At 37.6% G+C, this 27577-nt stretch overlaps 1 protein-coding gene and 1 long non-coding RNA gene across 4 annotated transcripts in view; one reads left to right on the top strand and one right to left on the bottom strand.

Annotated features, from left to right (window-relative positions):
* slc12a5a (solute carrier family 12 member 5a) overlaps window positions 1-27577 on the top strand; it is a 256090-nt gene that overhangs the window by 99286 nt on the left and 129227 nt on the right. Inside the window, exon 1 of one of the 3 annotated variants that reach the window (XM_057846907.1) lies at window positions 5672-6225. The exons of the other annotated variants lie outside the window; for them this stretch is intronic. Within the exon in view, the coding sequence (XP_057702890.1) occupies window positions 6171-6225 (55 nt within the window). The 5' untranslated portion in view covers window positions 5672-6170. Of the gene's footprint in view, window positions 1-5671; window positions 6226-27577 lie in introns of those variants that run through there. 3 annotated transcript variants of the gene reach the window in all.
* Window positions 18566-20056, bottom strand: LOC130922258 (uncharacterized). Its single transcript, XR_009064468.1, has 3 exons — window positions 19818-20056; window positions 19332-19410; window positions 18566-19205 (listed from the first exon to the last, which is right to left on the bottom strand). It is a non-coding gene; the product is annotated as an uncharacterized LOC130922258 (long non-coding RNA).

The raw sequence follows: 27577 nt of genomic DNA, 5'->3' as shown, positions 1-27577 counted from the left end.
AGACAAAGTGATTTTCTGGATTTTTTTTCTCTCATAGTTGAGGTATATCTATGATGGTAATTCCAGGCCTCTCTCATCTTTTTAAGTGGGAGAACTGACACAATTGGTGGCTGACTAAATACTTTTTTGCCCCACTGTATGTGTGAAATTATTAACACATTATTATATCATTTCACATGTTATTTTGGTGTTTTGGAGTGACACTGATGGTTTGGTAAACTTGTTACCATGTTCTTTATGATATCGTTATCCGAATAACACTTAATAGCTATGTTACGTTAACATAACGACCACGTTCGCATTTTGTTGTTCATGCATCATGTAACATTATCATACAGTACACTTAATTCAGCATGTTGTTCTGTATTGTATTTTTATTTTAAATTGCCTTTCAAGATGATATACCTGTTCTATGTGTGTTATTTTATCAAGTAAATTTCCTCCAAAATGCGACTTATACTCCGGTGCGACTTATATATGTTTTTTTCCTCTTCATTGGGCATTTTATGGCTGGTGCGACTTATACTGAGGTGCGGTTTATAGTCCGAAAAATACGTTAAGCCTGAGAGGATTTTGGTATAATTTTATTATTTTATATTTAATATATATTTAATGTTAAAAGCAGCTAATAGCTGGGGGGGGTGCATCAATAATCGATTTATAATCAAATCGTAGCCTCTGAATCATAATCAAATCGTCAAGTGCCCCAAGAATCCCACCTCTAATTGTTAATACTCATCTCTGCGAGTGATATAATCAATCGCTTTAAATACGCATCTTTAAACTGGCACTTTTAAGTGAACGCAGTACTACAACTCTCAAGAACAATTGTCACTCTTTTAAACAGGCAATTTACAGGAGAGCATGGCTCTTGGCGTGCATTTCAACTCTTCGACCAATCATATCGTGAGAATAACCGAACGTCACTATCACGTGTAGAACCCTGAGCAGATTGTGCAGCCCGAGCGGATGGTGTACCTACAAAAATGAACGAAAACGAACGAGACATTGTTACTCGACTTTAAAAAAAAAAAAAAAAAAAAATGACTGGAGACAAATGGCAGATGAGAGCCGGCATCGTGAAGTCGATATCACGTAAATCGGGTACGTTGTAACCTGGGGGCTACCTGTACTTTGTACGAAAAATTAGAATAATATTAACAACAGCAATGATAAAAATTTAACATGGAAAACCTTTTAAAAATTATTTTGAGTAAGAATATTACTCATTCTAAAACCTGTAATAATATTAAAAACAACAGTGATAATAATAACACAACCTAAGTACCAAAAAATTAATCTAAATATATTAAGCTTATTCTGCGATGGTGAAAAAACGTTACTATAATCATCTGAAAATTAAAATATATTCAACATATATTTATATGATATTCGAAATATATTTCAAGTATTTATAATATAAATTAAAAATCCAACAATAACACACAATATAAAAAATGTTTTATCCAAAAATATTTAACTTATAATACAAATATACTAGATATGCAAAATACAACAAGAAATTACAGCAAATATGTATATACAGTGTATTTAAAGCCAACCTAAAAATATATATTTAAAAAAAACATGGAAAAATTGTAAAAATAAATAAATAAATAATTTTTTTAAAAAAACGATGTTTTTTTTTTTCTTCTTCTAAAAGGCTGAAGTTGTTCTTCTTATTGGTACTCTTGTGGAATCTAATTTTGAAGTCCTACTCCTCCGTCATTTGTGAACCGATCAATCTATCATATCTATCTATCTGTCTGTCTGTCTGTCTGTCTGTCTGTCTATCTATCTTTAGAGCTGGATTTTTTTGTTTGTTTGTTTGTTATAGGGCTGATCACTTTATTGCGAATTTATAGTTAGGGGTTAGCCATTAGATGGCAGCCTTCTGCCTGAATAGCACAGTAGTGCTCGCTTTATCAATACATGTATAGCGAGATTCAAACTAACAGTGATTTAAACTTTTCCGAAGTTTTTTCAAACTGACTCATCACAACATCGTGGTTGTGAGCGTTTTGCGGTTAGCATTTTGCGTCTACTGCTAACCCTCCCACAGTCCAAAAACATTAACATTAATGTCGTTGGAGACCATAAGTCAGGGGTGGGCAACCTATTCCACAAAGGACCGCAGCGGGTGTGGGATTTTTTTCCAACCCATCATGAAGACAGCCGTTTACCAGTCTGGTGTCTTAGTGCAAGTCCAATTGTTGATTGCAGTCAGGGGCTCCTTGTTTCCGCTGAAACCTCATTGGTTTCTGACTGTGCTGAATCAGTTTGAACAACGACCACTACCCACTGCGTCCCTCGAGGACCTGTTTGCCCTTCCATGATCTTTCATAATAGTTATAATATGCTGACCTTGGAGATCCCACCCCTTGCCTTCACCAATGTTGGACAAAATCTATTCACAGTTTCTTGTTTGGTGGATGTACTGTTACTACTGTACCTCCCAAACTGTAACCAAACACTTGTTGGTTTTTGGGTGGTATGTAAGGGAGGAGCTGCTTTATTTTTACGCTTTAATGACAAATCCAATAACAGGCCTCTTGTTAGGAGACAAGACAGCGTTAAGTTGCTTATTAAGAAAATAAGCAAGCTTTCCGACGCCCCAGTGAGTCAGCAGTATGTGCACGGAATGGCGCCGGCACAAAATCAAACGAGGGTGCATTCATTAAAAGTTAACAGCCGCGAGAGAATGCCAGAAAAGGCAGACGCCGAATGTGAAATGATCTCCGGAAACGTTCCGTGCCATTAACGGGCCTACAGAATTCATTTTGTTATTTTGCCGCAGTGGTAAATCGGGCCTCACGCTTGTACATGAAATTCTGTACAAACACACCAGCGCTGAGTAGATCTACAAGGATGGAAATGAGATGTTGTAATTGAGGGACTCTGTGTTGTTCAACGTGGCATGTTCCTCTCAAACAAGTTGGCTGGGTGGGGCCAGTTATCACTTTTTGAAAAGGTGCTCATTTCAGTGACTCCTATGAGGTTGATATTAAATTTGATAGGTTAATTTAAAGGCGTTTATCACTAGTAGGCATGTGCCGGTTACCGGTTTCAAGGATTACAGTGGTATGAAAACGTCACGGTGTCAAAACCACAAAAATTTTCCGTCATACCATAGTACGGTATTCGCTATTATACATTTCCCTAAAACGCAGTCTGAAGTGTCTTGGAGCAGCAGCGCTCACCCCTCCCTCTCCGGTTGTTGCTGTGAGTGTCAGTGATGCTATTCTGCTATACAGCCAGCGAACCAAAAAAGAAACACTCCAAACACAAGGCATACTTTTCTTGAATTTATGGACGTCTCAAATCATTGTAACTGAAATAAACAAAACGAATACATTTAAAACGGTGTACACTAGTATTTTTACACGTGAGTAGCTTCATGAGCACAAACACAGCAGAATATGAGGAAGTCATATCCATGAACAACATGAAAAAGTTCGCCAAAAACAAAACACACATTTTCCTTTCAAATTCAAAATACAAACTAACTAAAAACTTACAAAGACGAATGTTAGCCTAATCTTAGCTGCGAGAGCAACTTTGTCGAGGTTATAAATCTCACGGCCACTGAGAAACGAGCTTGAATGAAGGAAAAGGGATAACATCAAAGATCGCTGATTGCGACAGAGGATCTTGCTCTAAGCACAAATGCACGTTCGCTGGACAAGGAGAGGTCTCAATGTCTTTTAGATGAAACCTTTACACAACAATATTTACATTTTAACTAACCTGTACATTTTAACTTAACTTATCAATTCTTTGTCTTTTTAACACAAAAGCATGACACGTAGACTAGAGTTGACACAGCGGCTTCCCTTGAGCTTTTTGCCCCCTCCAAAAAAAAAAATTTAAAAAAAGTCGTACAGTAGATATATTTTAATTTTATTTAGAAGTGTTTTATTAAGTGTTTTTTATTGCTATTATTTTTGTTCTTGCTCTAATCTTGAGCAACCTGAGCTGTGGTTGTGGGTAGACAATATGTTCTATTGATTTTAATTTTATTTAAAATATTAGCTATTTTTTGTTTATTTATTTTAACATTATATTCATGTTACAATTTGCAAAAATGTTCTGAAAAATAAAAATAAAAAAAATCCTGGAAAAAAGTTTTATTTTTTTATACATACATCTCAAAATAACACATTTTGGAGCTATAATTGCAATACCGTGATACAGTGAAACCGCAATATTTTTCCTCAAGGTTATCGTACCGTTAAAATCTCATACCGGCACATGCCTAATCACTACTAGACGTCCAATTCATTTGAAAAGTGTGTGTGTGTGTGTGTGTGGGGGGGGGGGGGGGGGGTAGTGGCAGTGAATAAATGAATGTCTGTTCGCAGCCCTCCCTGTTTAAATGGATTGGACGTCCAGTGCTGTAAATGGCAGACAATATTGCGATTAATATTTAATTTACAGTAGACTATTTAAAAATGTATATTTAGCAATTTTAATCAGGTTTGTGTAAAAAAATCATGTTCTTCCATTTGAAGGTGCTATATAGGGTTTGTCACTTTTTTACTTGCGACTGCCACCTCCGGCCTAAAGTGTAACCTCAGCCTATGTTAAGCTCATGCATAGTGCGTATGCTTGTACGATCATGAACATAAAGCAATGAGCGTTTGGCTAGTCAAATCAGCACCAGAAACGTAAAAACAGCAAATGTGATTGTTTACTGTTAGTAGAAAGCCTTAAGTGGGTTAGGAAAGTGTTTTTGCCAAGCGGGGACGAAGCAGACGCTTGGTGAAACAGCGCTGCAGCCGCGGGGATGTGCGTGAACTTGTACAGGCGCGTGTTCCACCGGAACACACACTATTGAAGGGAGAAAAAGTCGTTTTTTTGGACAGTCTCAGTTAAATTGTCAGGGCATCGGTGGATCATGCATGGAGTAGAAGCAATAGTTTTTGCCATAGTTGAATGTTTATTTTTACATATTAAAATTTTGAGTATGTCATGTTTACAATTTAATATTGAATTAAAACTTTTAAATACATGATTTTTATCTCCATACATAGCTTTTAATATTTCATACATTAGTATAATACATTATCTTGTTTTAGTGTCGTAGTCTAAAAAGTGTCTTATACAATATTCATTTACTTAAATTATGATTTAATATATATTTTATAATTAATGTGAAATAAGAAATATGTGATTCAATATATATATATTTAATTAATAACAATTAATAATAATGAACAAATAAATTATTAAAACATATTTTAAATGTTCTGCTATTATTAATATGATGTATTATTTTTTTATTTTCAATGAATTCAAAAAATAACAAAATTATGTTTGCTATGTAAATTAAATTGTTTATTCTATCTTTGTAGTTATTCGTTTATTTCCCTTTTTTCTAATCTCTGTTTTTAGGTATGAAGAAATAATTTATTTAGAATATAATTTATTCTCATTTTATTAGACATTTAAATAATGTGTTACTGCCAATGATATAATTAATTTTAAATATTTTGGTATTTCATTTGAAAATTAAAAAAAAAAAAAAAAAAAAAAAAGCCAAAAATATACTGAAATTAATTTACTGATGTTAACTAACTCTCATTACAATACAATAAATGACTGGAGTATAGTCATAGTGATTTTCTGCATTTTTTTGGGAGGAGGGGTGCAGACTATGGGGCACTTCCACTCCAGCCCCACGAAATCTGCCTAGCAACAAGTGTCAAGTATCCCGAAGAACAAAACGCCCGCATCGTTTTTGTCTGTTCACAAATTCCTTCTTGCTTCGATTGGCCAAATTGAGCCTTGGTGCTCCCTAGTGCACCTTTTCGTCCAACTCCCGCAAATTCCTCCTCCTCATCTTTGCTCTCTCGCCGGCGTGTCGCGAGAGAGCGAGCAACAGCGCAACAGAGTGAGGGAGCGAGAGAGTCACGCTTTACAAGGCATCCACAGAAGAGCTGTCGAGAGGAGGACCTAAAGAGAGAGAGGGGAGGAAAAAAATCCTTCTCTCCGTACTGCCGCCTCTCTTGGAGCATCAGGCGAAGAGGAGTGCGGCCTGGCACGTTTCCACGCCGCCTTGCCTGGCCATTCCTGCGGCGGGAGAGCTGCCCGACGGACGGCCCCTCCATCGCTGACCACTACTACCACAAGAAGAGCAACAGAAGAAGACCAGCAGAAGCGCAGTCGGGATGCTTAACAACCTGACTGACACTGAGGAGGGGGACGGGGGAGCGCAAAACCAGGGTGAGTGATGGGATGTCACACATGCACGCGCACGCCGTACAATCTGCCCGTGCCAGCGGGATTATATTCCCACATGACAAGTTGAGGAGGATGTGATGCGCAAATTGATGCGTGTGTGCGGGCTTCCTTCCTCTTACTGCAAGGATGCTGTGACAGGAATAGTAATGTGCTCACTCGTATATGCGAGTAGAGGCGCCCGACTGAGGGCATCACACTGGACGCACACACACATACATTCACAGCGAGAATCAGTTGCCGTCATGCAGTGGTTTAGGTTGGCTCAGGTGGCGAAGCTACAGCGCGTGGGCTGTTTGTGGACCCTGAAGGAGATTTCGCGAGGTCCGTCAAACAAATAACCAACAAATGAGCTCAACTCACCTTACACCAAATAGTTTGGTAAAAAGTGAAAGTATTCTAACCCTTTAACTCGTTCACTGATGCTTTGAATATTGTAATATTTAAAGGTTGACCAATGCGGCGACTCGGTGGTGCAAAATCACCATTAACAAAGATCATCACCCAAACAGTGAACACAACGGTTATCCTTTTATATTGCCAATATATAGGCTGATATCGACCGATATTGAAAAAAGTCCATGTAATGGCTGTCCAGTATATTGGTTAACCTTCATGACAAAGGTCATCATCTAAACAGTGAACAAAAGAGTTATTCTATTATAAAGGCTGATTTCAGCCGGTCCTGATAAAAGACCTTATATCAGTCTGATATATTGGCCGGCCGATATATCGGTTAACCTTCATAAGAAAGATCATCACCTAAACAGTGAACGTAACAGTTATCCAATTGTATGTTATTTACTGTTATATTAATCTGACATTAGCATTTTAGCGGAAATGTGCATTGAAACCAAAAATTGCTCTGAGAAAAGTTAGATTAAGAATTTTATGTCACTGTAATTTTTCCAAAGCAAAAACTGATGTTTATATATACTGTATATCCCATTCTGAATATTTACAAAGATAATCTATCTGCTCTTATTGAGGACTAAAAAAAATAGAAGATTATGCACTGTTAAGATAGATTTTGAAAGTTAAACAGGTTTTCAATCCAACGAAAATGGCCCTAATAGGAAATAGGTTGCTAGTGTAAATAGTCCCACAGCATATGGCGCTAGTGTGGACAAGCCACACACATACTCACATGCATGCGCACGCATGCACACTCCCAAGCCCACCGTCTCTACTAATCCCCTTGCCCCCAGCTGTCAAAAATAAGCCCCCTGCTCCATCCAATCCATTCCAGGCGTGTCTCTGGAGGCTAACCTGTGGTGTCACCATGCACTGTATGCACACACACATACTGTATTATTTGTCGAAAATGGACAAATGGCAAAGATCCATTTTCTCCTGGTGTCGGCGTTAGACCATTTTGAGGACAAGAACACCGTCCGTTGCTTGCTTCTACCTGTGAGGGCTTAATGATAAAAATAGACCAGCAGTAGCAGCATGAATATTTAACTTCATGCGGGCATCCGTTTTTTGGGGGGGGGGCGGAGGGGATCTTGGGCTTCTTTTAACTGCCATTGACGGTGATAGACGTGAAATACATTTTGAATGAGCTCGCTAGCTGCAATTGTTCGATCGCTGAAACCACCTCCCCCTAGTCAAAATGGATTGGACGTCTATCACACTCAATGGCACTGAAATGGGTTATGTAGCTTTTGGTATTTATTACTTTTATGAAGGAGGTAACAATGGGGTGGTTTCACTCCAGCTCTACAAAATCTGCCTAGCAACAAGTAATGTCACTCCAAAAAAAAACTGTATCTCCATTTTTCCATAAATTCAATCTGTTTGATACTTTTTGGCCATTTGTTGGTTGCCATTAACACTAATAGATGTCCAATCTACTTGATGTAGGAGGTTGGCAGTTAATGAACACTGATCAATAATTGCAGTTCAAATGGGATGGAGTAGAGTACAGTATAGTACAGTACAGTAAAGTACACACAATACAGTACAATAGAGAGCACAGCTATTGTAGGCATGGGCTATGCATTAATTTTGATTGAATTTTTTTGAGTTTTTTGTTGTTGTTGTGGATTATCAAAAAAAAAAAAAAAAAAAAATATTTCTTTGGGTGCTTAAAAAGAAATCTAGCAAAGTTATTCAATATATCACTCCTTGAGAATGTTTTTATTTTAACTTGTTCTAAGCGTTTGCTGTCTTTTGTTCTGATTGTCGCCTTAAAAAGGTACTGTAGGTGGTGGAAAAACATAAGAAGAAAAATTCAAAAATCTAATTATGGGTGAAAAATTGGGGATTTTATTTTGAAGCCATATCACCCAGCCCCTGAGTAGAGTAGAGTAGAGTAGAGTAGAGTAGAGTAGAGTAGAGTAGAGTAGAGTAGAGTAGAGTAGAGTAGAGCTTTATTGTCGTTGTGGGTACAATGAAATATCATAATAGCAACAATATTATGATATAGTGACGGATTAAGTGAAATTGTATAATTTGTAAACTGTAATTTATACACACCAGTGTTGTTTTTGGCAGCCCTTTTAATGTTCGTCTTAGTCTTTTGGACAAATATACTTATTAGTCTTAGTCATATTTTAGTCATCTCAGAATGTTCTGTCTTCGTCTAGTTTTTGTTGATGAAAACTCAACACTAATTTCATCTAGTTTGGGTCGACGTTTTCTAAAAACGTTTTTCTCTGTAAAATTTAGAAAAATTACTCCAAAAATAAAGTTTTCCAACTAGTTCAAATTAACATAGACAGACGAGCACATATTGTAGCATCTACAAGGACAACGCCAACTTGGTCATAATACAAATTCAGCAGGAAAACAGTACATTATTTTCAATTAATTATAGCCACCTGGATGCTACAAATTGTAAGTAAAAAAAAAAAAGGAGGACGCTTGGCGTTAGCATTAGCCTAATGCTAACAGGAAAGCAAATTCTATGCTAACGCTACGAGTTACATGCAGTGTGTGATAATCACTCGGCACAGAACTTTAAAGGCTAAAGCAACATTGCATATTCTCTCTGGCCAAGATAAGAAAACAAATCTTACCGTGTGTACTGGCGAATATAGAGTACAATAGTGGGTGAGTTGGGGGAGAGCAGCACGCCACATGAGTGACACAACCAGACACTGCCACGATGCAGGCTAACTACACATAAAATGTCACTCATTGTGAACATGTGACGGAAACCATTGCGCATTTTTGCCTCGTTCTCGCCTCGTCAAATGAAAATTGGCATTGGTCTCATTATGTTTTAGTCTCCCCAAAAACGTTTTTAGCTTGTTATTGTCTCATCATCGTCATGAAAAAAATTGTTCGTAGATAAAACATTTTTGTTATAGTCATTGTTGACAAAAACAACACTGATACACACTTATTCTAAGCACTATTGTACCTCAGCACAGTCAACACTATGCGCTATTGTGTTACCCCCCCCCCCCCCCCCATCAAGACAGTCTAAAATTCTAGCATGAATCCTTCTAAATTTGCAATATTTTCCTATCAAGATGATTATGGTTGCCTCGATTAATTGACAAATTTTTGTAAACATTTGCTTTTGCTTGGAAAACAACACAGTTAAATAGTTTCAACAGTATTCATGGTCCTACTTTTTTCAGTGCGTATTTTTTGGTTCCAATGCACATTTACAGTTAAAATTTAAAGCCCAGAATAATAGAACAGTAAATATTGTGGTAAATTTATGAGCCAATGTTGATGAATTGCAAAAATAATCAGTGATTAGTTGACTTTTTAGATAATGATCAGTGTCAGCCCCAATAATGATAAATCTCCCATTTTGAAATGAACTTTGATCTCATTCAAACTCAACAGAAAGTCTCCATCTGTCCCAATTACAGCATCTTACTGGAAACTGCTTCGCACTAATATTTTGGCAGAGTGACGGTGGTGTTGGTGGGGGGAGAGTAAGGGTCTCTTAACCTCTGTTGAACAAGCGCAGCTGTAGTTTGTGTCGCTGTTCACGGTGCTGAATGTTCTTCACTTTGCGCATATGCACACGTGTCGCTGTCCGTGGTGCTGATTTATGGCATTCATTACACGGCTGTACGCAACAGCCTGAGGGGAGCCGTCAAAGGGCGGGGGGAGCATGAAAATGAACATTTCGAAATGTGATTATATTGATCACGGTTATCATATTTCCTCAAGAAAATACGTAAATATGACAGACAAGGTGTAACTGCGGCTATTCTGGGATTCACTGGTTTCAGATTTTTCACCGGGAAAAACATCTAAATGATTATTTTTATAGTCATTGATCAACGATTATTTTGTCAGCAATTATTTGTCGAATCGGCTCATATGTAAAATCAAGTTATTTACTTTTATACTACTTTGGGCTTTAGATTTTCATGCAGAAAAACTCAAAAACTGTGGAACAGTATCATAAATGTATCTGTAAATGTTTAATCGATTATCATAACAGTTGTTGATTAATTTGGTCAATTAATTTAATCAATCGATTAGTTTAATTGAATTAATTAATTAAAAAGCATATTTTCTCTTTTTAAATAGATGATGACACACAATTCAGGGGGCAAAAAAAAGCGATAATCGCCTAAGCTAAATACGTTTAGTCATGAATGAACAATGAAAACCAAGCCCCCTCTTTTCTTGATTGTGCTATGATGCCCTCCAGAAAATTCGGTCCCGACCTTCCAAATCATACACTTTTTATTATTCCATATGCAAATAAACAGGCTGATGCCAGCCCACAAGATAACCATTTAAGGACATCCATGGTGCTCACATCAAAATGGAATTCCCCATGCAGCTGCACAAGGGCCCCAACTTTTTCTGCCAACGATGGCCTGGATACAGGAAAGAAGCGGAGAGCTTATCCAAATAGAGTCACAGGTTACTGACGCTTACTGAATAAGACAAACAATATGGAAATAAATATACCAAGTAAAATGAAAAAAATTGTGGGAATGAATTATATCTACATTACCCACATATATCTTGGAGAAATGCTTAAATATGATCAGTAGCGTGAACCTGCAGCTATTACTGAATTACACAATTTAGGTTTTTGATCGGAAAAATGTTGCATGTTGGTTGACAGCTTTTGAGCTGGCAAAGATGAAATAAGGGTTGTTTTCCACCAGCTGAATCCAAAATTGGGTCATAAGGCAGCTCGAGAGTCGCACGTTGTTGCACGGCAGCCAAAATGACACATGAGTGGTCACGTTGCTCTCCCATCATACTGTTAAATGTCTCTTGAAGAAAGTGACATTTTCATACACTTGCATTTCTAATTGCTCACATTTCAATTGGGAATGCTTTTAGGCTAATATTTGTGCTGTGTTGTTGGCCAAATTTGGCTAATTCCTTAGCTCATTTGGTCATGTGAGACGTGGATCACACAGCGCTGACCGTAGGCTGACAAGTCAACTTTGTCCAATTGATCGTCATGTGGAGTCCAAAATGAGTTTGTAGTCTTTTGTATGTGGATTTGTGAAGAATCACCTATAATTGCCATGGACTTTATTTGAGCAGATTGTAACTATGGTTTTCCTTTGGATGGCCAATATGTTTGCCAACTAAAATAAAATATTTACAGTCACTCATTTGGCTGCCATTGACAGTGTGAGACGTCCAATGTATTTTACTTGGAGGGACTGGCAGTAATTGAGGGAATGATTGCATACAGCCCCTCCCAGTTGAATTGGATTGGACGTCTTTTGTTTTTAATGGGGCTTTTCAATATAAATTTCCATAACGCATACTCTGTGACATGGGCTGGCAATCAACAAGTTAATCTGTTGTGGAAAATATGGAGTAAAATAAAGCAAAAAAAAGTAATGAAAAAATTTGTTTGACAAATAAAATCCCACATTTTACACAGATTTTTTTCCATTAATAATTTATATAAATATATTTATTTGCAAAGAAAACGTTCTATAAAACGGAAAATTTAACATGAATGTTTGTAGAATGAAAGAACTATTATTTAAAAAAAAAAAAAAAAAAACATTTTACAAAGAAAAACTGCATTTCACAAAGAACACTTTTAAATGACAGTTACAACATTTTAGTGTAAACTTTTTCTGCAGGAAAAATAAAGAAACTAAAAAAGAAAAAAAAAGTAGAAATGTGTGTAGAAAATAAAAAAATCACTGTAGAACAAAAGAAAAACTATTTTAAAATAACTTCAAAAAGAAAAACTGCATTTCACAAAGAACTACTTTTAAAGACAATCACAAAACATTGTTTTTTTTTTTTTTTTTTGGTGGGGGTTACTAAAAACAAAGAAACAAAAAAAAAATAAAACAGGAGACTTGCATGTTTGTAGAATAAAGTATTTAAAAAATCCTCATACCTCAAATGTGCTTGTAATTTTATGAAAATGAAGCCACTGGATATTTTTTCTCAACATACAGTGCCCCTGCACTAACAATCAAAATATGAACATGATGTACTACGGCTAGTTTAAAAAATGGCAAATCAACAATATTCTGCCCAAATACATCTAAATAAAACCACACTCTTGACTACCTAAGCGTGATAATCTTCACAGTTCAGCATTTGGTATCCCTAATGCGGTGCCCTATCTTCTGCAGTCTAACACTGCATCCGTACTTGCCCGGTCGTTCTCCCTGCATCCAGTCTGCACTCCTTTCATGCCCGTGAATAGGGTTGTAATCATGTTTTAGTCATAGCTGACTGCATAATACTGCAAAATGCTCCCCAGGCGCACCCCCCCATCGCCCCTTCTGACCCCCCCCCCCCCCCCCCCCCCCCCGCTCTTCAGGAGGCGCTTGTTGTGCACGCCGGCCGTCATTACTCTCTGGCTTTCCGCCCTGCGACTTATCTGCTGTGAATAGCGAGCGAGCAGGCGAGCACAAATGCGCTGCAAGTGAGAGAGATGGGGGCACTTGTTACTTAGAAAGGTACAGACACACAAAAACGGGCATTCTCGCTAAGTGCATTACATCCAAGAGAGTGAACACGCATAGGCTAGTAATATAGGCCAGTATAGGCCCAGTTCAATACTTAATTGCCACGTCTGGCATGCTAATAGTGGCAGGGTACACATTTTCCTTAAAGGAGGCTATATGTATTTTAATTTTACCGTATTTTTCGGACTATAAGTCGCACCTGAGTATAAGTCGCACCTGCCATAAAATGCCCAACGAAGAGGAAAAAAACATATTTAAGTCGCACTGGAGTATAAGTCGCCTTTTGGGGGGAAATTTAATTGATAAAATCCAACACATAGAACAGATATGTCATCTTGAAAGGCAATTTAAAATAAAAAATACAATACAGAACAACATGCTGAATAAGTGTACAGTATGATAATGTCACATGCTGCATGAACAACGAAATGCGAACGTGGCCGGTATGTTAACGTAATATAGCTATTAGGAGTTATTCCGTTAAGGCGGAAAACACAGACAAGACTGAAAAAGCAGTTTCTGCTCTTGTACTCCTCTTGAAAAGAAACTGCTGTATTTGAAGCCAAAACAACTGTTGTGTTTGACAGAAAAACTTGTCTATATGCTGCCATAGCAGATTAATGACCCATTAAGCCCCTAAACTATTTTTAATTTGTCCGTTTTACCCTGAAAACCCCCATTTACAGACGTCGCGCAACCGCTTTTGTTTCAATACAGCCATAAAACGAAGGTAATTAAATATATTTATTATTCAAAATGTCTGTCGTTTTTAGATTAGAATCATTAATTGATGTCTCATATTTCGTTTAGAAAAAAAAAAGACTTTAAAAAATTATTCACTCACATATTTTAAACTTTTGAACAAATTATCTCACAATGAAAAAAATGGCGTCTGTAAAAAAGTCACGGATATCTACCTCATAACTATCGCTTAATTGTATTTTTTTGTTACTGTCGCATTTTCGCCAATATGTTAGATGATAAAGAATCTACCCAAATAAAATAAATTTGAAAAAAAAAAAAAAAAAAAAAAAACGCTTAAAAGGGTAAATATATGAAAAAGAAACTCTCGACCACTCCTTGATGTCTGCGATTTCTGCATCGCGACCCTTGTTAAATTACCATGTTTCACCCATAAAATCCCCCAAAAATCCAGCTGTGGCCATTCACAGCTGTGTCTTGACACTCAGTGATACATGCTACATGGAGTTTTCGGATTGAAACAAGGTAAGCACTCGATAACATCTCGTTAAAGTCATGGCGTCTGTAATTCTGCTCTCGCCTACAGATGGGGTTTTGCTGTTTAAAAAACTTTTTTTTTTCTAAAATGCCCTCCTGTTCAAAATGTTTCTTCCCCCAGAAAATTGAGATTTTAAGCTTTCCAATGATGTATCACACATGCATATCAGACCATTTTGAAAGTTGGCTAAATTGGGGGTCTCAGAGCGGGATTTCAAGTCACCTGAGTGTTTTCCGCCATAAGTATAGCGCAAAGAACATGCTAACAAGTTTACCAACCCATCAGCGTCACTCTAAAACACCAAAATAACATGTGAAATGATATAATAATGTGTTAATAATTTCACACATCAATTGCTCCAGAGTATAAGTTACACCCCCAGCCACACACAAGTTGCTCCAGAGTATAAGTCGCACCCCCAGCCAAACTTTGAAAAAAACTGTGACTTATTGTCTGAAAAATACGGTACTCACTGGCTGCCATTGACAGCGATAGACATTTACTCATTATGACATCCAATCAAAATGGATTTAGACGTCTATCAGCGTAAATGGTACGATATCATGATCATTCACGGCCAACTGACAGTGAATTGTCATGAGTTTTTTTTTTTTTAATGTGGTTATTTCTCGTATATTCAACGGGTGGATGGGTGGATGAATTGATAACAAATGATCCAATTTGTCTGGGTAGGATATAGGCAATCTATTCATCATTCATGGGCGATTTTAAGATCAAGGATTGAAAAAAGGTATACCGGTAGATCTGGTCTTGGTGATCAGACATATTTTATCAGCATACTTTGAACAGTTCTTCAAAAAGAAGATTGTTTTCAAGCAGTTTTATAAAACTCAAGGCAAGGTCAACTGTAAAGCTAAACGCACATGAAGAAAATTACTCAATTGAGAACTAAAATACTGTACAATTGAATTTTTTGAACACCCGCTAGCTTAATGCTAATATACAATGATAGACGCCAATAGATAAAAACAACCAGTTTAACAATAACAAGAAGACCATAAAAAACAAGGTTTAAAAAATTGTGAAAAGAATCTAAATCTTACTATTTATATTTTATATTTATTTATTTATTTATTTGACCATACCATTTTATTGCTCCTGATATCGATACCTGAATGTGCGGTATCAGCCGATGCCGATCTATTTTACGTTTCTTGGAGAAAAAAAAAACACAAACTTTTATTACTCTAATACTAAATTACTGCATAATCACTTGAATGTAGGGTAATTAACATCATTGGCATAATGGTTGCCATTGACAGCACTATACGTCGAGTCCATGTGAAGTAGGAGGGCTGGCAGCGAATGAACGAATTCTCATTTGCTATCATCTTCTCAATTCGAATGAATTGGACGTCTACTAGTGATAAAAAACATCTAAATTCACAGCAGAAAGATGACTGGACGCCACACATTTTTTTAGGACGGCGTATGCAGTTAGAAGCCATCTTGTGTAGGGCGTCCGATACTTTATAACGTCATTTTAGTGCTGTATCGGTGCAAAACAACTTCCAAAGCATATTTTCAGCTAAAATGTTCTCCACAGTAGGCAAATTTCAACTACGAGTGGTCAAGAGCTTACAACAAATTTACTATTATTTGTCATCTTTACTTCGCAACAGACATTGTTACGTTATATTCTTTTCCTTCATTTACTTCCCTGCTAATGAGTCAGAATGGCCTTGGCCACAATCGGCCTTAATGACTTCATAGTAAAAAAAGAAGGGGGTCGTAATTACACATGGCTTCATTGAGTTTATTCAAGGTAAGTATTAATGGAAAGCTGAGACGACAGCTGACGCAATGTTGGGTGTTGGGTTGGGTTGGTGCAGATGAATAGATTTGGCTGGCTAATTAAGAGCGTGGGTAATGTCAGTGGTGGATGACCACATATAATGGCTGCCTACTGGTTTTCCAATTAAACCCAAAGGCAGGGAGGGTTAATCAGTGCCGATTTAATGAAATTCCTACTAAATCCACCGTGACTTTCTGGTTGTGTTTATTTTCAAAAAAATTTAAGCATGCGAAATATTCATTGATCATTTAATAATCTGAGGACTAGCTTTGAATGCTCACGTTTCAGTGCCACTCACAGTGCTAGACGTCCAACTCATTTTAACTACGAGGGGTGAAATACTGTAACGATCGTTCAATCGCTTTCAGCATCTCCCAGTTAAAATGGGACTGGGCGTCTACTGCTGTCAATGGCAGCCAAAGGGTTAATCTGTATGTGGTCACAATAGATTTATGAAACAAAATAAATATGTTCTATATGAATGTAAAAAAAAAACATGTACCCCCCCCAAAAAAAAATCTTAATTTGTACATGAAAGGTTTGATTTGAGTAAGAAACTCATACAACAAAAACAAACAAAGCTCAAAGCATTTCACAAATAAAAACCTTTGAACCAGTGTTGTTTTTGGCAGCCCTTTTAGTTTTCGTCTTAGTTTTTGTGGACCATAATACTTATTAGTCTTAGTCATATTTTAGTCAATTCAAACTGTTTCTCTTCGTCTAGTTTTTGTTGACGATCATCTCGTTTTAGTTGACGTTTACTCAATATTTTCTGTCTGTAAACGTACTCCAAAAATAAATAAATAATAAACAAAAAGGTTTCCAACTATTTCGAATGAACATAAGACAGACGTGCATCTACAAGCATCTACAAATCTATCAGGTGATAATACACATTCAACAGGAAAACAGTTAATCATTTTCAATTATTTATACACACCTGGACGCCACAAACCGCATGTTTGTCCGCAAATGTTGTCTGACAGTTTAAGTAGACGCTCACCATTAGCAATAGCCTAATTCTAATGTTATGCTAACGCTACGAGTTACATTTAGTGTCTGCTGATCACTCAGCACAGACCTTTAAAGGCTAAAGCAACATTGCATATTCTCTCTTGCCAAGATAAGAAGACAAATCTTACCGTGTCTGTCTCAATAAGAAGCGATGGGGAGACTGGAGAAGACACTTGCAGGTGAGTTGGGAGGAGGGCGCAGCACATCACATGAGGGACACAACCCGACACTGCTACATGCAGGCTAACTACACATGAAATGAAACATTGTCGACATGTGACGAAAACCATGCCGTATTTTCGTCTCATCAGACGAAAACCGGCATTCGTGTCGTGTTTTAGTCTTCCAAGTTTTTAGCTCGTTATCGTCTCGTAATCGTCATTAACAAGTTGTTCGTCGGCGAAATATTTTCGTTATAGTCATCTTAGACAAAAACAACACTGTTTTGAACTAGGACTGTCAAACAGTTAAATTTTTTAATTGAGTTAATCACAGCTTAAAAAATAATCGTAATTAATCACAATTCAAACCATCTCTAAAATATGCCATACTTTTCTGTAAATTATAGTTGGAATGGAAAGATAAGACACAAGACGGACATAAACATTCAACATACTGTACATAAGTTCTGTATTTGTTTATTACAACAATAAATCCACAAGATGGCATTAACATTATTAACATTTTATGTGTATTTTGCATAGCTTTTTGATTGGGAATGCCAGTTCTCTTTGCATTTTTTTTTTTTTTTTTTTGTGAACATTTTTTTTTTTTGAGGGATAGGAATATTATTTTTGTTGTGCTTTCACTAAATGATACTGTAGCGATTTAACTGTTCGGCCCAAATGCATGATGGGAAGTTGGGCAACCATGACTGTCAGTGGTGGCTGCAAATGCTATACAGTATGTTCTGCATTGTGTTCAATTAGGCGTGTCATGAAAAAGAACGTCTCATGCTCCGCCCAAATGCATGATAGGAAGTTGGGCAACCATGACTGTCAGTTGTGGCTGCAAATGGTATAGAGTATGTTCTGTGTTGTGTTCAGTTAAGCATGTTAAAAAAAAGATCATCTCTTGCTCCGCCCAAATGCATGATGGAAAGTTGGGCAACCATGACTGTTAGTAGTGGCTGCCAAAGCTAAAGCCAATAAAAGGCGCGGTCCAATGAATGCCTGTGTCCACTCGCATTTCTCTGCCTTTTCGCTATCAATGTGCTAAAACGGCGTCATTGTAAACTGTTTGTGGCAACGCATGAACGGGTCATTCCGTCCACGCGTTAAATATTATCGTCAAATATTTTAACGTGATTAATTTTAAAAATTATTTACTGCCCGTTAACTCGATAAATTTGACAGCCCTACTTTGAACATATGGTCTTCTTCCTCTAGAAAATAATGTTTGACATCTTATTTGTACCCCTTCTGTGCTTTTTTTCCCCTACATTTCTGGTGCATTGATGCTACATTCCCCCCACAAAAAATCCACTGCATCCTGCCCCTCAGAAAGCATAAGGTTTTTTCAGGTAACAAATTTCCACCGGAAAGAAGGATGGATGAGTGCTTTATATGAGAAGAGGAGGTCGCTGGAAATGAGGCAAAGAGATGAATCATCCCCAAACAAGGCCTACACAGGGACCTTCATCTTCTCATTTATTTCATCATCAAGCGAGAGCGGCGGGGTGAGCGGGTACTCGCATAGAAAGAATCAAAATGTTCTTTAAAGGTTGTCTCTGAATAAGGAGAGTTTCATAAAATGATTATATATTAACTGTAACACAGTCAAACACAATCAAAATATCATGTTTTTATATTTTGAGTCCTGTTGTTGCCAAAGAGACGAACTCAGAGTCCTTGACGGGTCTCTCAATTTCCGCCACGTTTGGCGTCAGCGAGTGAGAAGATGGACATGTAATGAAAAGGCCCGCATTGATTTGCTCACACTCAGGCCGGCCGATGTTTGCCGAGCGCGTCGTGGTTTCTCTCCGCGTTTCTTTTCATCAAGCCTGAAGAGAGAGAAAAAAAAAACACTACAGTACGTCACCATGGTTACAACCGCTGCTTTTAAACATGGTTGACGAACCACTCGTACTGCATTCGTTCAATTTCTAATTGTCATAAATGCTTATTACCTTATTGGCTGCCACTGATGATAGTAGACATCCAGTTCATTTTGACTGGGAGGCCTGGAAGCCAAATTGGATTGGATGCCTATCGGCATAAACGTCAGTGAAACATGATCGTGCAATGCTAGCCATCCCAGTTTAATGGATTTGAAGATGAGTTAATAGATATTGTAAAAAATAACTATGATTAAAATATAATGAACTCCAGCTTCCTGCCACATCCCGAAACCATGCATGGGAGGTTGATTGTACACTCCAAATTGTCCGTTAATGTGTACATGGCTGGTTGTCGGTCTCTATATGCCCTTCGACTGTGTGGTAACTGTCAGGGAATGCGCGGGCAGGCAGGTTGTGTGGACCCAAATGCAGTGAAACAATAATGCAAGGCAGGTGGCAGAGAACTCAAAAAATGGTTTTAATTATAACTAACAAAAGCACAAAGTACAAACAAAAGGACTAGGGATCAAAAGGCAAGGTTCAAACAAAACTTACTTTCAAAGCAGGGCGAGTAACACGAGGAACTGGGGGGGAACGCAGGCATGAACGTGGACCAGTACATTGACAATGACGCAACAAGGAGTGACAAGAAACTGGGTCTTTATATACACACACGCAGACAAGGGGTAACGAGACGAGGAACAGCTGGGTAACACAGGTGGATGCAGATTGCAGGATACACTGGGAGAACACACACAGCTGAAAGGAATGGGCAATCACAGGGACAAGTCACACTAGAAGAAAACAAACACAAAACCTGACAGTAACAAGTTCAGGGTGTACCCTGCCTCCTGCCCGTTGTTAACTGGGATAGGCTCCAGCACCCCCGCGACCCTTGTAAGGATAGGCAGTTCAGAAGATGAATAAATGAGTAAAATATAATGATATGTATGACTTGATAAACGTGTGAAATATTTATATTTGATTTTAATTTTATCATACATTTTATACAAATAGAATATTTTAAACAACATTTAGTATTTTTTTATTGATTTCATCTTGTGTACCATCGCAGTAAAATGTTCGTTTTTGCTCAAAATGTGTTATGTATATTGTAAATGTAATAAACAATATGCAAAACATGAATTCATTAGAGAACCACTCACGTCATATTGTAGTTACGTTTTCTTTCCAGCTGACTGGACAACTAATCGAATATCAAATTAATTGGCTATCTTGATTCATTCATCATTGAGAGGCATTGTTATCCTAAAATGATTTTAGATCTTTTTTTTTTTTTTTTTTTAAACCCCGTCCTGTTCAGCTCTTGAGACATGGAATCAGAGTGTCTTTACTGGCTGAACAGTTTTAGTGTGCCACAAAGGAGTTGGGTCACTTGGGTGTACTGATATATGTTACCTAATTCAAGTAGCATTGCTGTCTATGCTAACCTATGTGGGGAGGTGATACCTCGTAACTGAAAGAGCAGAAGAGAGAAGGTAGGACAGACAAAAGTATCACTTTATTTTTTTAGCTTTTTAAAAGTATTCTTTATTTTTAAAATAGTTTTTACATTTACCTTTTATACATTAAAAATGATTTTCTTTTATTTTTTTCCTAACATTTTCTCAGTGGCAAATATGTTAAAATTTTATTTAGTGTTTATTAACATTTCTTAATTAAACAAAAATCGATAAAAACGGGAAATATTCTGTTTTTGTATATATTTTAACTGCTTTTTATTTAAAAAAGAAAAAACTAATTTAAAAATGTAAAATTGATTTACTTATATTAATTATAACAAAATATATATATTCCCTTTTTATTTATTTACTTTTTTTGTTTTGTTTTGTTAACTCATTGGCGCCACCGGCGTCCAATCCATTTGAACTATTCGCTGCCAGCCACCCAGGTCAAATGGATTAGACGTCTACAATTGGCAAACGGATTTAAATGCACAGCAGAAGGATAAAAACAGCCACATAATTGGGTGTCTATAATTGTCTTTTTTTTTAAATTCCATTTAGTAATTACTCACTATTACTTACACTACAATATAGTGCACATCTGCTTAAAAATTCTTCCACATTCCAGTTTTCTTCTGACTTGAAGTGAAAGATAAACGCAGAGACACATTACTGGATTAGGGGGCCATCATTACGAAAGGGGCACACAAAGCGCCACACTGTAATTTGTCCGTTTACAATGACAGGTCTATGAACGGCCTCGTTTGGGTAAATAGTCATTCATTTTATAGAGTGGACAGTTTTCTGCCTATGCCCCTACTCCCTTGTGGCGCCAGATAATTCAATAATGCGTTTACACTTGGAGGTGTTATTAGATAAATGCTATGATCTATGCCGCATTTTGAAGTCAGTGCGGAAATGTGCAAGCTCAATCTTGTAATATAACGAATATTTTGTTTTGTGCTCACTAATACTGTTTTAAAACAACTGTGTTTTTGTAGACGGTTTTTGTAGGGTGTGAATACTGGTGCATCATGATTTTCATGTGTGTGAAATTTTTTCCTTTCAGCACTAAAATATGTTATTTATTTATTTTTAATTCTGTCTAGGGTGTATTATAGTGTTAACAGTGTATTTTTTTAGATATTGAGGAAGAAAGTTTATTTTCTCTTTTTACAGATAATTTTATCCTCTTAATGAATAGGAGATGACGACACACATTCCAGGAGTAAAATGAATGCAATAATCGCCTATGATAAATACATTTGTTAAGGAAAGAATTAAAATCTGTCCGCCCAGAACAAAGGTCCCTGTGAGCCCAACGCAGGTGTCCCGACCCTTTCGAGATCGAGACAGCATATACACTGCTGGCCATAAGTATTGGCAATTCTGTCAGATAATGCACAATTTCTCCCCAAAAAATGATTGCAATTACAAATGCTTTGGTAGTAATATCGTCATTTATTTTGTTTGCAATGAAAAAACACAAGAGAGAATGAAAAAATATTAAATCATAATCATTTTACACAAAAATTCAAAAATGGGATGGACAAAAGTATTGGCACCCTCAGCCTAATACTTGTGAGCACAACCTTTTAAAATAACTGCGAACAACCGCTTCTGGTATCCATCAATGAGTTTCTTACAATGCTCTGCTGGAATTTTAGACCATTCTTCTTTGGCAAACTGCTCCAGGTCTCAGATATTTGAAGGGTGCCTTCTCCAAAGTGCCATTTTCAGATCTCTCCACAGGTGTTCTGTGGGATTCAGGTCTGGACTCATCGCTGGGCACTATAGAAGTCTCCAGTGCTTTTTCTCAAACCGTTTTCTAGTGCTTTTTGAAGTGTATTTTGGGTCATTGTCCTGCTGTAAAACCCATGACCTCTGAGGGAGACCCAGCTTTCTCACACTGGGTCCTACATTATGCTGCAAAAATTGTTGGTAATCTTCAGACTTCATAATGCCATGCACAAGGTCAAGCAGTCCAATGCCAGAGGTAGCAAAGCAACCCCAAAACATCAGGGAACCTCTGCCATGTTTGACTGTGGGAACCGTGTTAGTTTCTTTGAAGGCCTCGTTTTTTCCCCCTGTAAACTCTATGTTGATGTCTTTTCCCAAAAAGCTCGACTTTTGTCTTATCTGACCAAAAACCATTATTCAAAAAACAAAAACTCTAGCCTGGCTTTTTTTATGTCTCTGGGTCAGAAGTGGGGTCTTCCTGGGTATCCTACCATAGAGTCCCTTTTCATTCAGACGTCGACGGATAGTACGGGTTGACACTGTTGTACCCTCGGACTGCGGGACAGCTTGAACTTGTTTGGATGTTAGTTGAGGTTCTTTATCGACCATCCGCACAAACTTTCATTGAAATCTCTCATCAATTTTTCTTTTCTGTCCACATCTAGGGAGGCTTTACACTTATTGATGACAATGCGCACGGTAGACACAGGAACATTCAGGTCTTGGGAGATGGACAAGGCCTTGAGATTGCACATGCTTCCTTACAATTTTCTTACAATTTTGCTTCTCAAGTCCTCAGACAGTTCTTTGGTCTTCTTTATTTTCTGCATGCTCAGTGTGGTACGTACAAGGACACAGGACTGAGGTTGAGTCAACTGTAATCCATTTTAACTGGATGCAAGTGTGATTTAGTTATTGCCACCACCTGTTATGTGCCACAGGTAGGAAACAGGTGCTGTTAATTACACAAATTAGAGAAGCATCACATGATTTTTCAAGGGGTGCCAATACTTTTGTCCGTCCCTTTTTTGGAGTTTTGTGGAAAATGATAATGATTTTTTTTTTTCATTCTCTTTTGTATTTTTTCATTGCAAGCAAAATCAATGAAGATATTACGACCAAAGCATTTGTAATTGCAATCATTTTCTGGGAGAAATCGAGCATTATCTGACAGAATTGCAGGGGTGCCAATACTTTTGGCCAGCAGTTTATTTGTCGTTATACCAGCCTCTTCATGGTAAAACCCATCTATTCATGGCCTTGCCTAAGAGAAGATGCTGAGAACTGTGAAACAAATGTACAATAAACAAACATACATGAACAAATATCTCATATATACATATTTAGTGCTGTCAGTTAACGGGTTAATAACGGAGTTAAAGCAAATCCCCTTTGACGCCATCAATCTTTTTAACGCGTGATCGATTATGGCCGTGCCCACATCCCGGTCGTTCGGTTTTCAAGACAATGCGTGTAACTTTTAACCCAAAATGTGACACTCTGAGGGTTTTGGTGAGTTCAATCATTTTATCTCATTTTAAAGTAATCTAATCCTAGTTTTAAATCATCTCACTGGCTGGTAGGTCACAGATTTTTCTCTGCACCAACGAGTGCGCCACATTTTAAGGGAATGAGAGGAGCCGCTTTTATTGGTGGTGAAGTAAAGGTTAGAGACGGAAAAGCTTTTTTTACTGATGCTATTACTGAGAATAAATAGAACACAAATATATTTGGGAGGAAAGCAGTAAACCCTATCTTTAACTCCTAACTTTAATCCATTTCGACGGGGTGAAGCCTTTCCCAGTGTAAATGGATTGGAAGTCTATAGCTGTCAATTGCACTGTAAAACAATTTTATAAAATAATGAATTCCGAGAGTTAGCTTTTCCATGGTACATAACCTAACCGACTACTTCTCAGCACATAAATTCATAATATAAATGCATGTCAGAAAACGTGACATATTTTCCTAGCTCTCGACGACAGCGCAATCAAACGCCACTTAAGACGCGCCGGCGGTGGGCCACGATCGGTCGCCATAATTCACTTAAACAGGAGCGAGCTAAGTGGACGTATAGATGTAATGTGTAATCTCTCCATCAAATATTTATGCCACTCGGTTTGAATTTCACGTGCCGTTCTCTCCAGTGGAGTGTCGCCTTTGGCAATGCTGACCGCTTAGACACCTTGCTCGCTCATGCTACCTCGCTTCCCCCTCTACCTCCCTCTCTCTCATGTCAGCTTAAGTCTCCGCCGAGCCGGTGTCTGGACCCGATATGCCGGCATGAATAGTATTTCTTGGCCTGCTCTCGGTAATTGGAAATGAAATGTTTGTTGGAACGATGTCTCTGCTGAGTTCGGAGACGACGTTAACCCACCTACAACCTTTTTAGCTTTTTTCGGTACAATAGTGTAAAAAAAGGTTTAGTATTTCACCTGCAGACAGCTCTAGGGTTTTAAAATTGGTTGCTACACAAATTTATGCAATAGGGTTTGGCAACGATTAAAACCTTTCTTCGCAATTAATCGCATGAGAGCTTTGCAATTGATTGTATTGTTAATGTAGAATACACTGTTTAAAAAATAAAATACCGATGTTGCACGGATACGAGTAATGGTACCAATACGGCACTAAAATGGCGACATCGGAGAAAACTTAGAAATAATGTGCTGATGCCGCACAATTTTTACTCTTCAAGACCTAGTTTCCCACTGCTGATCGCCCTACCTAAATTGGCCACACTACCAAAGATGACTGCCAGCTACGCACGTTAAAAAAAAAAAAAAAACAGTGCTTGTCCAGTCAATGAGGGTTAGGGTTAGGTGTGGCATTCAGTCATCCTTCTGCTGTAAATTCAAACGACTTCATCACTAGTAGACGTCCTCCTATCCTTTAGAAGTGGTGGAGTAGTGGTGGAGTGGCAACGAATGAATGTTTGTTTATTCGCTGCCAGCCCTCAAATAGATTGGACGTCTAGTGTTGTTGATGGCACTGAAAGAGTTAAGCAATGTCTGACCAAGCAATGATAACAATTACTTTACATTCAAGTGAATATGCAGCCACTTAGTATTAACAGATAAAAATAAGTTGTTGTTTTTTTTTCTTCTCAAAAACCGTGGTAATGGGGCAGTATAGCAATTGGGCGATACTACACAGTATTGGAATCGGTACCGGAAGCCAAAAATTGGTATTGGTGCAGCACTATACTGTATAATACTGGAAAGGGTTGTAGTCAAGATTTTACTGAAAAAAAAAATCTGCAGAATTTTCAGTAGATTTTGTAGATTTTTTAAGAAAATGGTTAAAAAAAAATTTGATTATTTTTACTGTGCGCCATTTGTAAGCAGTCTTTAGAGCAGGGGTGGGCAAACCGGTCCTCGAGGGCCGCAGTGGGTCCTGGTCTTTGTTCCAACTGATCCAGCACAGAGCTTTTAACCAATGAGGTTTCGTTGGAAACAAGAAGCACCTGACTGCAATCAACTGATTGCACTGATAACACACCAGATTGGTGAAAAGGTGTCCTCTTGATAGGTTGCAGCAAAAACCCGCACCCACAGCGGCCCTTTGTGGAATAGTTTGCCCACCCCTGCTTTAGAGTGACACCACTGCACTCCAACCAGGATTCAAACCCACAACCGTCATTATGGCAGTGGAGTGTGCACTGTAAAAGAAACAAAAATAAAATGACGTTACATTTGTGGTAAACTCCTGGTAACTGTGCTTTCCAGAATGTTACTGTAAAAAAATATAGAAATAAAATACATGACACGATCAAAAGACAAATAACAACAAATCTATGTATACATAATTATATATATATGGCTGAAAACACTCAGGTGACTTAAAGTTCCGCTCTGAGACCCCCAATTTGGTCAAATTTCAAAATTGTCCTGTATGCACGTGAGATATATCATTGGAAAGCTTAAAATCTCAATTTTCTGGGGGAAGAAAAATTTTTAACGAAAGGGCATTTAAAAAAAAAAAAAAATTAACCCCTAAACCCGAACTCGAGGGAAGAGCATTAAAGAGTATAATTAGAGACACCATGATTTTAATGAGATATTATCCATTATCCTCACCTTATTTCATTCCAAAAACTCATGTGTAACATGTGTCACCGAGTGTCAAGTCACAGCTGTGAATGGCCACAGCCGAACTTTTTTGGGATTTTATGGGTGAAACACGGTAATATAACAAAGTCGCAATGCAGAAATCGCAGACATCGAGGAGTGGTCGAGATTTTCTTTTTTAAATATTCATCCTTTTAAGGGTTTTTTCTATTTTTCTTTGTTTGGATCGATTAATTATCATCTAGAATATCGGGGAAAATGTGACAGTAACAAAAAAACTTAAGCGATAGTTATGAGGTAGATATCTGTGACCTATTTACAGACACAATTTTTTTTATTGTGACGTGATTTGTTTAAAATTTTAAAATATGCGAGTGAATGATTTTATAAGTTCTTTTTTTTTTAATTAAATATATACAGTGGGGCAAATAAGTATTTAGTCAACCACCAATTGTGCAAGTTCTCCTACTTGAAAAGATTAGAGAGGCCTGTAATTGTCAACATGGGTAAACCTCAACCATGAGAGACAGAATGTAAAAAACAAAAACAGAAAATCACATTGTTTGATTTTTAAAGAATTTATTTCCAAATTAGAGTGGAAAATAACTATTTGGTCACCTACAAACAAGTTAGATTTCTGGCTGTCAAAGAGGTCTAACTTCTTCTAATGAGGTCTAACGAGGCTCCACTCGTTACCTGCATTAATGGATTCTACTTTAACTCATTATCGGTTTAAAAGACACCTGTCCACACTCTCAGTCAGTCACACTTCAAACCCCACTATGGCCAAGACCAAAGAGCTGTCGAAGGACACCAGAGACAAAATTGTAGACCTGCACCAGGCTGGGAAGACTGAATCTGCAATTGGTAAAACGCTTGGTGTAAAGAAATCAACTGTGGGAGCAATTATTAGAAAATGGAAGACATACAAGACCACTGATAATCTCCCTCGATCTGGGGCTTCACTCAAGATCTCACCCCGTGGCGTCAAAATGATAACAAGAACGACGGTGAGCAAAAATCCCAGAACCACACGGGT

Source organism: Corythoichthys intestinalis, chromosome 9 (genome assembly GCF_030265065.1).
Source record: "Corythoichthys intestinalis isolate RoL2023-P3 chromosome 9, ASM3026506v1, whole genome shotgun sequence".
In the NCBI taxonomy this organism is placed as follows: domain Eukaryota; kingdom Metazoa; phylum Chordata; class Actinopteri; order Syngnathiformes; family Syngnathidae; genus Corythoichthys; species Corythoichthys intestinalis.
Note: the sequence above shows the minus strand (reverse complement) of the source record. Positions and strands in the feature narration are given on the sequence as shown.